The sequence below is a fragment of the Petaurus breviceps genome, unplaced genomic scaffold (assembly GCF_028583685.1).
Source record: "Petaurus breviceps papuanus isolate PSGF00001 unplaced genomic scaffold, PetGlider_PUasm1.0 91041, whole genome shotgun sequence".
In the NCBI taxonomy this organism is placed as follows: domain Eukaryota; kingdom Metazoa; phylum Chordata; class Mammalia; order Diprotodontia; family Petauridae; genus Petaurus; species Petaurus breviceps.
The window spans coordinates 13,073,468-13,087,357 of NW_027187400.1; the positions used below are offsets into that span (position 1 = coordinate 13,073,468).

Consider the following 13,890-nt stretch of genomic DNA (forward strand, 5'->3'; position numbering starts at 1 on the left):
AGCACAGAGTGGGCTCTTCATGGTCAGTGAGATTCATCCCATTTGAGCCTCAGCCACCCAGTGAGTGGAGAATAATGATCACAAGTGTATGCCAGGCACTGGGGATACTGCAGGTGTTATTAATCTCATGCTATAGACCAGAAAACTGAACCCTAGGAGAGGTGAATTGCCCATGATCACACAGCCAGTCAGTGTCAGAAGTGAGATTTGAACCTGGGTCTTCTGATTCCGGGTCCATCACTCTACTCATGACACTGAGCCCACTGAACAAGCTCTAAGATTTTTTTCTGGTTCTAAATCTGATTCTGCTCAAACAAACTGGCGCTTTGGACAAAGACCACTGAGGAGCTTGACAGAGCTGAAAATCAAATCCACTTTATTTATCAGTGATCAGTTGGCGACATCTTGATCTTTGGGCTTTCTGTGACCTCAGCAAGTAGAGAGGCCTTAGTTGCCCATCCCCTTGTTGGGTTGACATACCCACTCATATACCACTTTGTCCTCAGTGGAGAGAAGGTTACTGTAAGACCCTCCCTTTGAGACAGTCTTTGATTTAGGGACTCTGCCCTCAGCAACTCAGTGCCCAGAGCACCTGCCCTCTGGTCACCTTACCTCCTGCAGGGCCCCATCCAGGGAGATTGGATTGCGGTGAGGGGGGCTCCTAAATAGATCCACCTACACCTGAAGAGGATCCTGGGAGGGGGGATCAGCAATCCTGTGGGGATGGCAAGAGGCTGCTGGGCCCAGAAGAAGGTACCACTACAATAGACCTGGTTTTCTGTACAGTCTCTCCTCTAGCGGCAGGCCCAAGAAGGGTGAAAAGTAAAGAGAGAAGAGTATCCCCCCGGCCTTCGGGGAGTTGATGGGGTGGGGAGGATCTTAGGGGCCATTCACCCTTCCCAGTCTTTAGGGGGTGCTGAGTCATCTTGGAGGCAAGTCCTGAGCAGAGAAGTAAGGGGCTCAGTTGTCCCCTTCCAATTCTTCTAGTTCACAGTACTATTCTCATGTTAAGCACCCCCAGGTTCCCTAGGGGAAGGAGGAGGAGGATTTCTAGAACAGAGTTCAAACCCTCCCTTTTGCAGCCACATCTCCATTGCCTGGGTCCAGGGATGAGCCATCTCAGGCCTCTGGAAACTCTCCATCCCTTCTCATGATGGCTAGGTGTGGGGAAGGGAAGGGCCTGGGGGTCTGTGGGCAAGGGGAGAGGCTCGTTCAGAGAGGGCCAGAGAAAGGGAGGGAAGGAGATTCTGAGTTGGGGAAGTGTTGGAATGCAAGGGCTATCTGAGAGGGACCTTGCTCGCCACCACGCACCAACTACCATCCCCCTACAACACACAGGGCCTGGTGGGAAGGTAGGGGGCTGGGAAGGGGCTGCCGAGCAGCAGAATCCCAGACCGGGCGTTTGAGGGCCGGCAGGCAGCCCTTGTGGGGAGGGCTCGGGGGTGGGGCCCGGGGAGCGGCGGCTGCGGAGCCCCTCAGACTGCACGTCCTCAGCTCCCGGGCCAAGCTCAGCACCTCGGGGCGCTCGCGCTGCGGGCCCTGGGCCTCACGGCGCTCTACGCTTCGCTCCCGATCTGGCTTTTCCTGTTCCTTCCCAGTGGCCCCCTCCTGCTGCTCGTCCTGCTCCTCATCCTCCTCCTGGATGCTGCTGAGGCGGGGCGCACCGCGGCCGCGCTCCGCGGCCGGCGGCCGGTAGGCGCACTTGGCGTTGAGAAGGCGGCGCAGGGGCGCCCGGGGCACCGAGGCCGCGGCGGCGCCCGCGGTCGCCCGGAGGTGCTGCTGGCGCACGTGGCGCGCGTCGCTCTGCCTCTGCAGCCGCTTGAAGTCGGTGAAGGCGGCCAGCGCTGTCTGGCGCAGGAGGCGCGCCAGGGCCCGCGCCTTGTGCGCTCGCGCCAGCAAGACTGCGTGGCAGCGCAGCACCACGGCCTTGTGGCGCGCCTGGTGGCGGTACACCCAGGCGAAAACGCGCGGGTGGCGGCGGTCAGCGGCACAGTAGGTGATGCGCGGCAGCAGGTAGGCGTGCGCTGGCCGCCGCGTCCCCGAGCCCCCCGTGCGCTCGCAGGGTTGCATGCGGATGCCGTGGGGTCCCAACGTCAGCTTCATTTTGGTGCCCCCCGCCGGCCCGCTACGCGCCCAGATCTTGCCCACGGCGTCATCTGTGCAGCCGTCGCCCTTAGCGTGCAGGGTGACGGCGTTGCCCAGGTACCACACGGTGTAAGTGGGGTCCTCCCTGTTGAGCTCCACCTTTTGGCGCCTGCTGCGGAAGACCCGACCCAGGCGTTCCAGGGGCCAGTCGGGCAGCAGGTCCGGACAGGAGCGCAGGAAGGTGGAGAGCAGTGATGTGTAGGCAAGCCTGGGGCTCAGGCTTTTCCCCTTGCGCTTGGTCTCATCCTCCACCAACACGAACTTGCTCCGTCTCCAAGGCAGCATTGTGGCGGCGGCTGCTGGCGAGGAGCGGCTTAGGGCCGCCCTGCCCCGCAGAGCTGGCCCCGAGGTGCCCCGAGGGGCCGGGGGCAGAGTCAGAGACGCCTGGCAAGGCCCAGTCTGCGGATGCCCGTATATACGCTGGAGCTGACTCTCGAGCTCTGTGCCTGGCCGCGTAGATGCCCGGTGGTGCCTGGCAAGAGCGGCGGCTTCTGCTGGGGCGGAGACGAGGACAGAACCGAGTAAGCTCCGGCCACCCTCCCGCCTAGGAAAGGCGAGGGGGGGGGGGGGCGGCGCACTGACAGCTGCTTTAGTCCCGAGACTGGGTCGGGGGAGGGGGGAGCCCTTCACTCTTCTCGTCAGTCACCAAGACTGCGGCGGCGGGGAGGCGAGACGAGGCGAGGCGTCTGTGGAGCTGACGGCCAGTGGGGTAATCACTGAGCCAGGCTGCGGCGGCAGCGGCGGTGGTTGGGACTCCTCCTGACTCGGCTGCTCCACCTCCCCAGGCTGCCTGCATCAGCGGGCGGGACCGCTAGCTCTGGCTCTCCCTCCCCCTTTTCTCTCTCCCTGATTCCCTCCCACCCTAGCTAGTGCTCCGGGCTCTGCTTCACGCAGGACACTGGACCCCCCCCCCCCCTTTCCCCCAAACCCCTCAAGGGGAGGATTAGATTTAATTTTAAAACCTGGGGGTACCTTCCCTGCCCTTCTTGGGATCTCCGTTTAACCTCTCGAAGGGTCTCACTTTTTTGATCTCGACATTCTCTCTTGCAGCATCCTTGACCTCCCTCACAGGGGGATTCCCCCTTCCTCCTGCAGAGCCTCCCCTCCCCCCACTCATGATCGCTAAACATCTATGTGGGAGTGATTTCCCTGGTAGTAGTGGAGGGTGGGAGGGAATACAGCGGCCTCACTTTGTTTCGTGCCAGCACAGTAGAAAGCAAGGGGAGGGGGAAGAGAGCACAGTAGGAAACTATCATCTCTTAGGTTCAGGACAAGGTCGTGGGGCCTCCTTGGTGGGGAGGTAGAGCCACAGCTGGGAGATTGATCAGGCAGGCAGAAGAGCTGACATTATACCAGGACCTGCCACTCTACCCATTCAGGGGCCCATCAGCCCAGAATCAGTTAGACTAGGGGTGGGGGGTGGGTATCCCAGTCTGATGTAGGTTCCTTAGTTCTAGCCTGAATGTCCTTTCTTTGCTAAGCTCTACTTTGGCTCTGTGTGATGGCGATGGGGACAGTTTATGTAGAAGAAGAATGGTTCCTGATTTTGGAGAACTCCCAATCTAATGGAGGACTTTGTGCTTTCAGGAAGGGCTTTAGGATTAAACCATTTGTTCGAGAAGGGACCTTCTAGGTCAGCTAGCCAAACTCCATTATTTTATGAAGAAGAAATTGGGGCCCATGGAGGTTAAGTAATTTGCTTAATAAGGACAGGTAGTAAGAGTCAGGACTGGAATTGAGGTTCTCTGATTCCATATCCAGTCTCCTACTACATCACAGTGACATCTTTGATTCTAAACTCAGGGCCCCAAGCTAATCTGGGGAGTGGGGTGGAGAGGTATAGTCCCAGGACTCACAAGAATACTTACAAGGTTGGCATCTACAATGAAGCTGGAATTTCAGGATCACATTGCTGGGGCATCAATGTCTAGTTTAGTTCTGGGGTTCCAAGACCCTCCTGGAGTTTGCTGATGAGCACTCTTAACAGACATGGGTCTTCACATTAGGTTTTAGATGGATTCAGGTCCTGAGGATGAGCCAAAAGCAGACTTACCTGTGGAAGATCACAGAATCAAGAGTTGGAAAGGTTCTTAGATGATCTTCTAGTCCCCTCTCCTCATTTGCAAATAGGAAAAAGACCCAGGAAAACTGTGTCCAGCCCAGGTTGGAAGAGCTGATAAATAATAGAGTTGAAATGACTTGATGGTCCCAAACATCAATATAAACAATTCAAGGAGGCAGAGGACCAGGGTTCCTACACCAGCTGTGCTTATTATCTGGGGAATACTAGACTAGCTGCTAGTCACTTCCCCTCTTTGGATCTCAGTTTCCTTACCTGTAGGATGAAAGGGGTGAACTAGATGATTTTTACTGACTCTACCAGGCCAAGTCCTATAATCCTGTAGACAGTCAGGCCCTACTACTAGGAGAAATGTGAATGGCTGTTAATGGCACCTTCTGGGAAATGAAAATTTGAGTACCTTCACAGGGATGCTGGATACCACTGGATCTGCCCTGGTCTTTTCTCCTTTACTGCCTGCTGGACAGCTCCTTTTGGATATCTTGTCATCACCCCTGACCCTGCTTGGCTAAGATTGGGCGGATCAGATTCTCCTTTAGATTCTTTCCTCAGCTTCCCTTTGCTGCACATGAAACTACAATGGTTCACTTTTGCCAGCCACCTTGTATCCAATCTCCGTTACCTGACTTTTAAGGCCCTTCATCAGGTGGCCCTACCAACTCCATCTACTGCTCCTCAACATGTAACCTCTGCCAGGCCATTTTTCTCATGGTTCTGCAGAGACAAGAGACTCACAACCATCTTCATGCCTGCACATTTTCTTCCCTCTTAGAAAAATCACTTCCCCTTTATAAGCCTCAATTTTTTCGTCTGTTAAAAAAAAGAAAAGAGAGGGTTGGACTATATTGTTTTTAAGGCACCTTGTGGCGCTAACATTGTGTTCTAATGTTCTATTTCATGAAATCCTTTCTCATCCTGATTGTCTCTGCTCTAAGTTTCCTTCTAGTTCTAATGTTCTACTTTCTATGGCCTCTTCAAGCTCTGACTCCGAGCTTGAAAAATCTATGGTGTTTGACATTCTATGTTCTAAGATCCTGTCTTGCTCTAATACTGTTTTCTAAGTTGTCCAGCTCTAACATTCTGTCTTAATGTCTTTCAGCTCTTCTGTTCTCCATTCTAAGACCCCTTTCAGCTCTAATGTTCTGCATTCTAAGGTTCCCTCCAGTTCTAAGATTGCTCCCAGCTCTGATGTTCCATGTTCTAAGCCCTTTTTAGCTTACATATTTTGAGTTCTAAAGACCTTTTCTAGATCTGATCTAAGGTTTTTATATAACCATATCTATGTAACCATATATACATATATACGTATAACCATCTGAACTATGTATGTATGTGTGTATGTGTATGTATGTATGTGTATATGTATATGTATATGTGTGTGTGCATATAAAATCTTATTTGGTCTTCACAGCAACTTTGTGAAGTAAGTGCTGTTATTAACCCCACTTCATAGATGAAGAAACTGCACAGTTAGTAAGTGTCTAAGGAGGAGTTCTAACTCCAGTCTTCCTGACTCAGAAGGCCAGCATGTTATTGATCCAGCATGGTGCCTTCTGGAGCCGGTAGATGGGGGGAAAGCCAGCTCCCCAAGTTTTCACAAGCTAGTATTAGCTAAGTGCTTTTGGAGAGGTGTAGACAGGGAGTCAGGAGAGATCTGAGATCTGTCTAGGGTGACTGATTGGTCACATCCACAGACTGCTTTGAATTCATTGTGATGAGAATTGTCTGGAATCAAATCCTATAGGACAAGCATCTTGTTCTGAACCTTGAAAGTCAGCTGTGGTTAGATGAGAGGCAAACCAAGGGGAAAATGGCCACTCATTTCATATAATGCTTTAGAGAGATAAAAGGCATATATTATTTCTTCATTTAAGCACCACAGACTTCTTAGAACTGAAAGGAGCCTCAGGGACCAACCAGTCAAACCTAAGCCTAAACAGGAATCTATCCTCTCTGCAACATTCCCTGAAGATTGTCATTCAGCCATTTCTTGAAGACCTGCAGTGATCAGGAACTCACTACTTTCAAAGGAAGCCCCTTCCACTTGAGGATAGCAAGTTCCTTCCAGAAATCAAGTTTAACTCGACCTCTCCTGCATCTTCCCTCTTGCTCCCAGCTCTGCTCTCTGTAGCTGAGCAGAACCAGCCCGACAATTCCTCATTATTATTATCATTAGTTTCAGTCATGTCTAACTCTTCATGACCAAATTTGGGTTTTTCTTGGCAAAGATACTGGGGTAGTTTGCCATTTCTTTCTCCAGCTCATTTTACAGATGAGGAAACTGAGGCAAACAGGGTTAAGTGACTTGCCCAGGGTCACCCAGCTAGTAAGTATATGAGTTCTGACTTGAACTCAGATCTTCTTAACTCCAGGCCCAGCACTCAATCCATTTTGCTACCAACTGCTCACCCTTCTTCCACATGGCAGCTTTTCATCTATCATTTTCCTCCTGGGCCTTCTCTACTTTAGGCTTAACATGCTCGGTTCCTTTAGTCTGTATTTGCATACCATAGTCTCCATTCTTCTCCCTATTCTAAGCCTATGCTTTAGACTCTGCTTCGGACATGTTCTTTCTAGGTTGTCAATGACCTTTTTAAAATGTGACACCAGCAATGAATATAATACTCCAGATATGACAGTCTGAACAGGGTAGAGGATGGTGGTATCACCACAGTGGATAAAGTGTTGGGCCCAGAGTCAGATAGTCCTGAGTTCAAGTTCTGCCTCAGATACTTTTAATAGGGGTGGCTAGGTGGTGCAGTGAGTAGAGCACCAGTCCTGGAGTCAAGAGGACCTGAGTTCAAATCTGGCCTCAGACACTTAACACAAAAATTAGCTGTGTGACCTTGGGCAAGTCACTTAAGCCCAACTGCCCTCCAAAAACCAAAAATATATATATATATTTTTAATAGCTCTGTGACCCTGGGCAAATAACTTAACTTTGCTGACCTCAGTACAGGCCATATAAGTAAAAGCCAAATGAGGATCATAATAGCAGTTCCCTTTTATGGTTGTTGTGAGCTTAAAATGAAATAACATTTGTAAAAGTGCCTAGTACACAATAGGTGTTTAATAAATGCTTATTTTCTCCTACCCCCCTTCCCAACCTTCATTCTTAATACTGTGCTTTCTTTTTATTATTTCAGTGTTAGGTTTTGTCAGGAAATGCCTTGTTATGCTATTTAATCATATTAAGCTTGGAGTCCACTTAGACCCCCTGACTTTTTTCACAAGAACTGTCTTCTATATTCTCACCTCCCCTACCCTGTACTTGAATGTTGATTTTTTTTAATCCAAATTTAGGATTTTATATATAACTCTACCAAATCTCATTTCATTGTTTTAGGTTCTTCCTTACAGCCTAGTGAGATCATTGTTTAATGTCTTTATTTGTGAATGTCAACTAAAGTGTTGGTGATCTTTCTCAGCTTTATGTTATATTCCAGTGTGACAAGCATATCTGAATTGTTGATTAAAATACTAGAGTATTTCACCAGAGAATTTCCTCCATGTCTATTTATCACCACTCTTTGGGCTTGTTTATTAAATAAGTTCCAAATTAATCTAACTGTATTAGTTAATCCTTTCTCTTCCCAATCGCCAACCTTTTTGTCTCCTTTTTATGTCCTCCCTCCTTCCCTTCCTCCTTCCCTTCTTTCTCCCTCCCTCCCTCCCTCCCTTTCTTCCTTCCTTCCTTCCTTCCTTCCTTCCTTCCTTCCTTCCTTCCTTCCTTCCTTCCTTCCTTCCTTCCTTCCTTCCTTCCTTCCTTCCTTCCTTCCTTCCTTCCTTCCTTCCTTCCTCTTTGGGGCTCCATTTCTATTAAATGAAAGGGTTAGATGAGGTGATTTCTAAACTTCCTCTAAGGCTCCAAACTTGTGGTTCTAAGGTTTCCTAGCTAGTAAGTGATGGAGCCAGAATTGGTCTAGTTTCCCATTGTTCTTTCCATTGTAACCACTGTCCCCTTGGTAAGTAGCCTAGGAGTGGGTTAGTAGCATTCTTTTTACTTTTTATTTTATTTTTTTTTTTGGAGGCAATCAGGGTTAAGTGACTTGCCCAGGATCACACAGCTATTACGTGTCAGAGGTCAGATTTGAGCTCAGGTCCTCCTGACTCCAGGGCTGGTGCTTTATCCATTGTACCTCTTTAACTGCCCCAGTATCATTCTTTTTAAAGGACATAACATGCATTTTTATTTTTGTATTGTAAAATCAAAGTCAGTTCTGTATCTTATTTGACCTTGAATGTTTGCTCTTGGCTAAACTGCCTCAGTGCAGGCTGATCTTTCCAGAAAGATCTGCCAGAGCTTTCAGTGTTTTGAGAATCCAATTTTCTCTGAATCCAGGTGGCTGGGCGTGATAATATAAATGAGGGGTAGAGAGATGATTCACTGTGTTTATGGGTATCTCCTATGGGTAAATGTGTAGGACAGGGATATATTTGCTCACAGAATCAAAACCTTTAGAATGGGAGGGGACTTCAGAAGTCATCTGGACCAATCTCTCCAATTTGTAAATGGGAAAACTAAGGCAAAGAGAAAGGAAACTGTCAAGGATTCTCGGTTCTACCTCTGCACATCTTGTTCCTCCACCTCTCTTGTTCCATTCACATAGCCATCATCCTATTACAGCCTCTAATCACATCACTGGCTCCCTAGTGCCTCTCTAAAAAAGGAAAATCTCCTTAATCTGGGATTTAGCCCTTTACACTCTGTCTCTAACCTGTCTTTCTGGAAACTTCACATTGAACCCTTTTATATACTCTGCCTCCCAGCTGAACTGTCCTATTTGCTATCTCCAGGAGAACGTAAACTCCTTAAGGAGCAGGACTGCTGTTTCTTTTTTGTCTTTGTATCCCTAATACCTGTCAAATAAAAGGTGCTTACTCAATGCTTTTTGAATTGTTTAATTGAAGTGCATACACATCTCCTCCATACCTTGGAACAGTTTATTCCCCTTGCCTGGAATGCACCTTATTGCTTGAAATCCTCCTTTAAGGCTAAACTACCCTTGTATGGGAAGCATTTTCTGATTAGTACCTTCTCCCTTTACAAATGATCTTGTAAATACATACATACATCTGTGTGTATGTATGCAGTCATGTATTTATCATCTATGTGTATATATGTATACATGTATCTATGTGTTTGTAGTCTACAGTTGTGTGTATGTAGCTATGTATGCATGTATCTATGTATCTGGATGTATCTATCATCTATATATGTATCTATGTATGCATGTATCTGTATGCATATATGTATGTATCTATCATCTACATATGTATCTATGTATCTGTATGTATATATTTATATCTATGTATCTGTCATCTATATGTCTGTATATGTGTGCATTTATGTATCTGTATGTATCTATCTATATATCTATCATATATGTATCAATGTATGTATCATCTATGTTTCTCTTTAATCTCTATATCTATCTACCATCTATATGTGTATCTATCATCTATCTATGTATTTTTGTATGTATGTACCTACCTATCTACCTATTGCATCCTTCCCAGTAAAATCTAGACTCTGTATGGGTAGAGGATTTGTTTTCAACTTTGTATTCCTGGCACTTGGCACAGGGAACACTTGCTGAATTGAAAGTGGTGAAACTGGGCTTAGACCCAATTTTCCTGACTCTTCTTCCATGATCCCTCTCCATTATACCTTGATGATGTCTTGGAGAAAGGTCTGTAGAGGAGACAGGGTGTCTACACATGTTTCTGCCATATACTACACGTGGGGATATTTGAATGTGTCTCCACATCTATAGTAGGTGGTGCTTGTGTCTAGGATTGTGTCCGAGTATGTTCTATATGTTGGTATGTGACTGGTGCAGGGTCTGTGAGGGCCTGGGGAGGACCAGATGTTGGGAGGCCTGGTTTCATATTATGACAAGGCTTTTCTCCCCTCTGGACTGAAGTTTCCACAACTCTAAAATAAGGGGGATACTCTAGTGGACCTTTAAGGTCCCTTTTGGCTCTGACATTCTCTGTTTAAGATTGTATGAGTTTAGGAAAGGGGGTGGACTTTAATGGTTTTAATAGCTCTAAGGTTCTAGATTCGGTTTTTGCCACTTACTATATGGCTTTGGGTAAGCCACTTAATGTCAATGGGCTTCTTCAGAGGAGTTTGGATTTGGTAACCTCCAAGGTCATGGGAATCATAGGATTTAGAACTGGAGGGAATGTTGGAGGTCTTCTAACAGGAGGTGGTATGATACAATGAAAAGGGCATTGACTGTGGAATTAGAAGGCCTGGATTCAAGCCTTACCTCTGATGCTTTTTCCCTGTGTGAATTCACCTCCCCAGCCTCAGTTTCCTCATCTGTAAAATGAGGCAGTTGTATTAGATGGCTTCTGATGTTCCATCCAGCTCTAGTGCCAGTACCCTTTCACATTACAAATAAGGAAACTGAGATCCATAAAGCTGAAAGGATTTGTTTAGGGTTACATGGGAATTAAGTGGCACACTTTTTTGGGGCAGGTAGGTGGCACAGTGGATAGAATTCTGTACCTGGAGTCAGATATATCTGAGTTTAAATCCAGTCACTTTCTAGCTGTGTAACCCTGGGTAAGTCATTTAACATTTGTCTGCCTCAGTTTCTTCAGCTGTAAATTGGGTTAATGCTAGTACCTACCTTCCAGGGCTGTTGTAAGGATCGAATGAGATAATATTTGTGAAGTCTTAGCACAGTGTCTGGCACACAGTAGGTGCATAATAAGTGCTTACTTCCTTCTTTCTTTGAACTCAGATCCTCAGAATGGCAATCTCTTCAGTGCTCTTTTCATTGTACCATGCCCCTTTCACCTCTAAATCTATGACGTTATAACATAATAATTAAAATGATAAATCACGTTTCTGTGGTGGTATATGATTCTACAGACACTTCCCATACAACAGCTCTGCGAGGTCAATTGTTCCAAAATTCTCCACGCTTTACAGATGAGGAAATTGTGGCCCAGAGTTGAAGATGATCCTACCATTCCTCTTACATCCATCTCCTCCCCTTTCCCCTGGTCACCCTGCTAAGTATTATTACTGCCTCCTTGGACCTAAGCACTTGGCACTGACATGTACCTCGGAGAGCAGTGTCTTCCTGGATGTGTGTGAAAAGGAAGCTGGGTAGCCATGACACCTTGGTGGCAGAGTGTAACTACCGTGTTTCCCCGATAATAAGACACTGTCTTATTAAATTTTTTTGGACAGAAAAACACCAGAGGGCTTATTTTCAGGGGAGGGCTTATTTTAATGAAGATTGACAGCAATTTTAATAAACAGGTAAATGTGAACAAAAAAATGTACCTTTATTCAATAAGCAAATCACTGGGGAAGAACAGGATGACGCGCTCACTGCTGCAGCTCTGATTGGATGCAGCTGGGGGGAGGGGGGACCGTGCATACAGAGGGTACCGTAATGTAGCGTGTAGCGCAGGGGATCACCTTCACTACAGTAGCAATCTCAATAGGGCTTATTTTCGGGGGAGGGCTTATTTTAGAGGAATCTTACACAGTAAGGGGAGGGCTTATTTTCGGGATAGGTCTTATTATCGAGGAAACACGGTAGGTCATGGCATCTGGGGCTTTGCCTCAGGGTGCCAAATTTAGAGAGCACTGACAGACAAGCAGTCCTTCGGTGACATCCCCCCACCTCCAACATAGCTTAATACTTAGTTAGCGAGAATAACTAGTTTAAAATGTAAGCTTCGTATGGCCTAGTTGGGGTGAGCGACACCTCCTTCCTACTCTGTGCTCCCCATCATGTGCATGGAGGCCGAGCAGCTATGTCTGGGCTTGTCTCTGCTCCTAGGGGCCTCAGGAGGCGGGGCAGGGTTAGGGATGGTTGGGGTGTGTGCCTGGGGTGCCCTGATCCCTAGTGTGGTCCTTCCTGGTGGACTCCACTGACCTGGACGGTCTTGCCAGTGATTAATTGTGTTCCTTCACCCTTTCCCAGGGCTTCTCCTTCACTGTGTCACCTTGCCCTGTCCCAGTATGGATATCTCAAGAAAGAGCATCTTCTTCTGTACTTGAACCCAGAGACACATCCTCAGAGTCTCAAGAACCGGCATTCTGTTACTATGGCAACAGAACACTTCAGGAAATGATATGAAATAAAGTGCCGTTCTGTGCTCATGGCAACCACCACTTGACACATTTGGGGTGGTGAGAATGTTCTGGGTTTTCCTCCTGCCTATGAGCTGGGGAAGGGCAGGAAGTGGCAGGGGGTGCTGCTGTGCTTTGTGGATAGGAACAGTTTTTCTTTTTCAGAAAATAAGAGGAGCTTAAGGCAGTTTGATACAGAGGAAATGATAATGGCTGGCATGCCTTTGTGGCTCTACCAGCTGCTAAGCATTGCCCAGATCACAGATTTAAGACCATCTAGTCCATCCCCTCATTTTACATATGGGGAAACTGAGATCCAGACAGGGAAGATGACGTCACAGGATTATAGAGCTAATGCTGGAAGGGACTTCAGAGGCAATCTAGTTTACCCCTTCATTTTACATATAGAGAAACTGAGGCTTGGAGCACAAAAGGGGGCTTTATAGGCTTACAGATCATCAAACCCTCATTTTATAGATAAGAAAGCAGAAAAAATGATGTTAAAGCATCACGATAGTTGGGATCTTAAAGACTGTTTTATAGATGAGGAAACTGAGAAAAAAATGCTGTTAAAGCATCTGGTAGATGAGATCTTAGAATCCAAATCCATAGAATCCAAACCCCTTCATTTTACAGATGAGGAAACTGAGGGTCAGGGAGGCCACATAACTTGCCCAGGCTCAGTGGTCCAGTCAACAAACATCTATTAAGTGTCTATGTATGTGCCGGTGCAATGTGCTGTGTTCTTGATAAACTCTAGTTCTTCAGTCTAACGGAACAGCCCAGGAAGGGAGTCACAGATCCTGGGTTTGAACACAAGTCCTTGAATTCCAAGTCCAGCACTTTCCAGCACCTTGCTTCCCTGACGAATGCCACAGGAGCTTCCTACCTCTTTTGTCACCTGCACTTCTATACATTGAGATCATTAGGATCATCAAGCTTGGAAGCATAAGATGGGAAGGGTCCTGGTCTCTTTGCTTCATAAAACTAGGGAAAATCCTTAGAATCTGTATTGTTATATTTTATTTCTCCCCCAATTACATATTTAAACAATTTTTAAAAGTTTTGAATTCTAAATTCTATCCCTCCCTCCCTCCTTTTCCCCCTCTCTGAGATGGTAAGCAGATATAAGTTATACATGTGCAATCATGTAAAACATTTCTATATTAGTCATTTTGTACAAGAAGACAAAAGAAAAAGAATAAAAGTGAAAAAAATAGCATGATTCAGTCTGTATTCAAACTATTAGTTCTTTCTCTGGAAGCAGATAGTGTGCTTCATCATTAGTCCTTTGGGATTGTCTTGGATCATTGTATTGCTGTGATTAGCTAAGTCATTCACAGGTCTTCATCGAATAATATTGCTGTTAAGTACAATGTTCTCCTGGATCTGTTCAATTCAGTATGCATCAGTTCATGTAAGTGCAGGTTTTTCTGAAATAATCCTGCCTGTCATTTCTTACAGCATAAAAAATAATCCATTGCAGTCATATACCACAGCTTGTTTGGCCATTCCCCAATTGATGGGCATCCCTTCGATTTCCAATAGAATTTACATT

The 13,890-nt window shown here is 46.7% G+C and overlaps 1 protein-coding gene across 1 annotated transcript; it reads right to left on the reverse strand.

Moving 5' to 3' along the window:
* Positions 1 to 359: 359 nt before the first annotated feature.
* FAM43B (family with sequence similarity 43 member B) lies at positions 360 to 2,777 on the reverse strand. The gene has a single exon (XM_069079501.1). It carries the CDS (start codon positions 2,428 to 2,430, stop codon positions 1,315 to 1,317), a length of 1,116 nt encoding a protein of 371 aa, XP_068935602.1. The 5' UTR covers positions 2,431 to 2,777; the 3' UTR covers positions 360 to 1,314.
* Positions 2,778 to 13,890: the final 11,113 nt, after the last annotated feature.

Coding starts and splice junctions, on each gene's coding strand:
- FAM43B (XM_069079501.1), bottom strand. CDS start 2,430: ATGCTGCCTTGGAGACGGAGCAAGTTCGTGTTGGTGGAGGATGAGACC.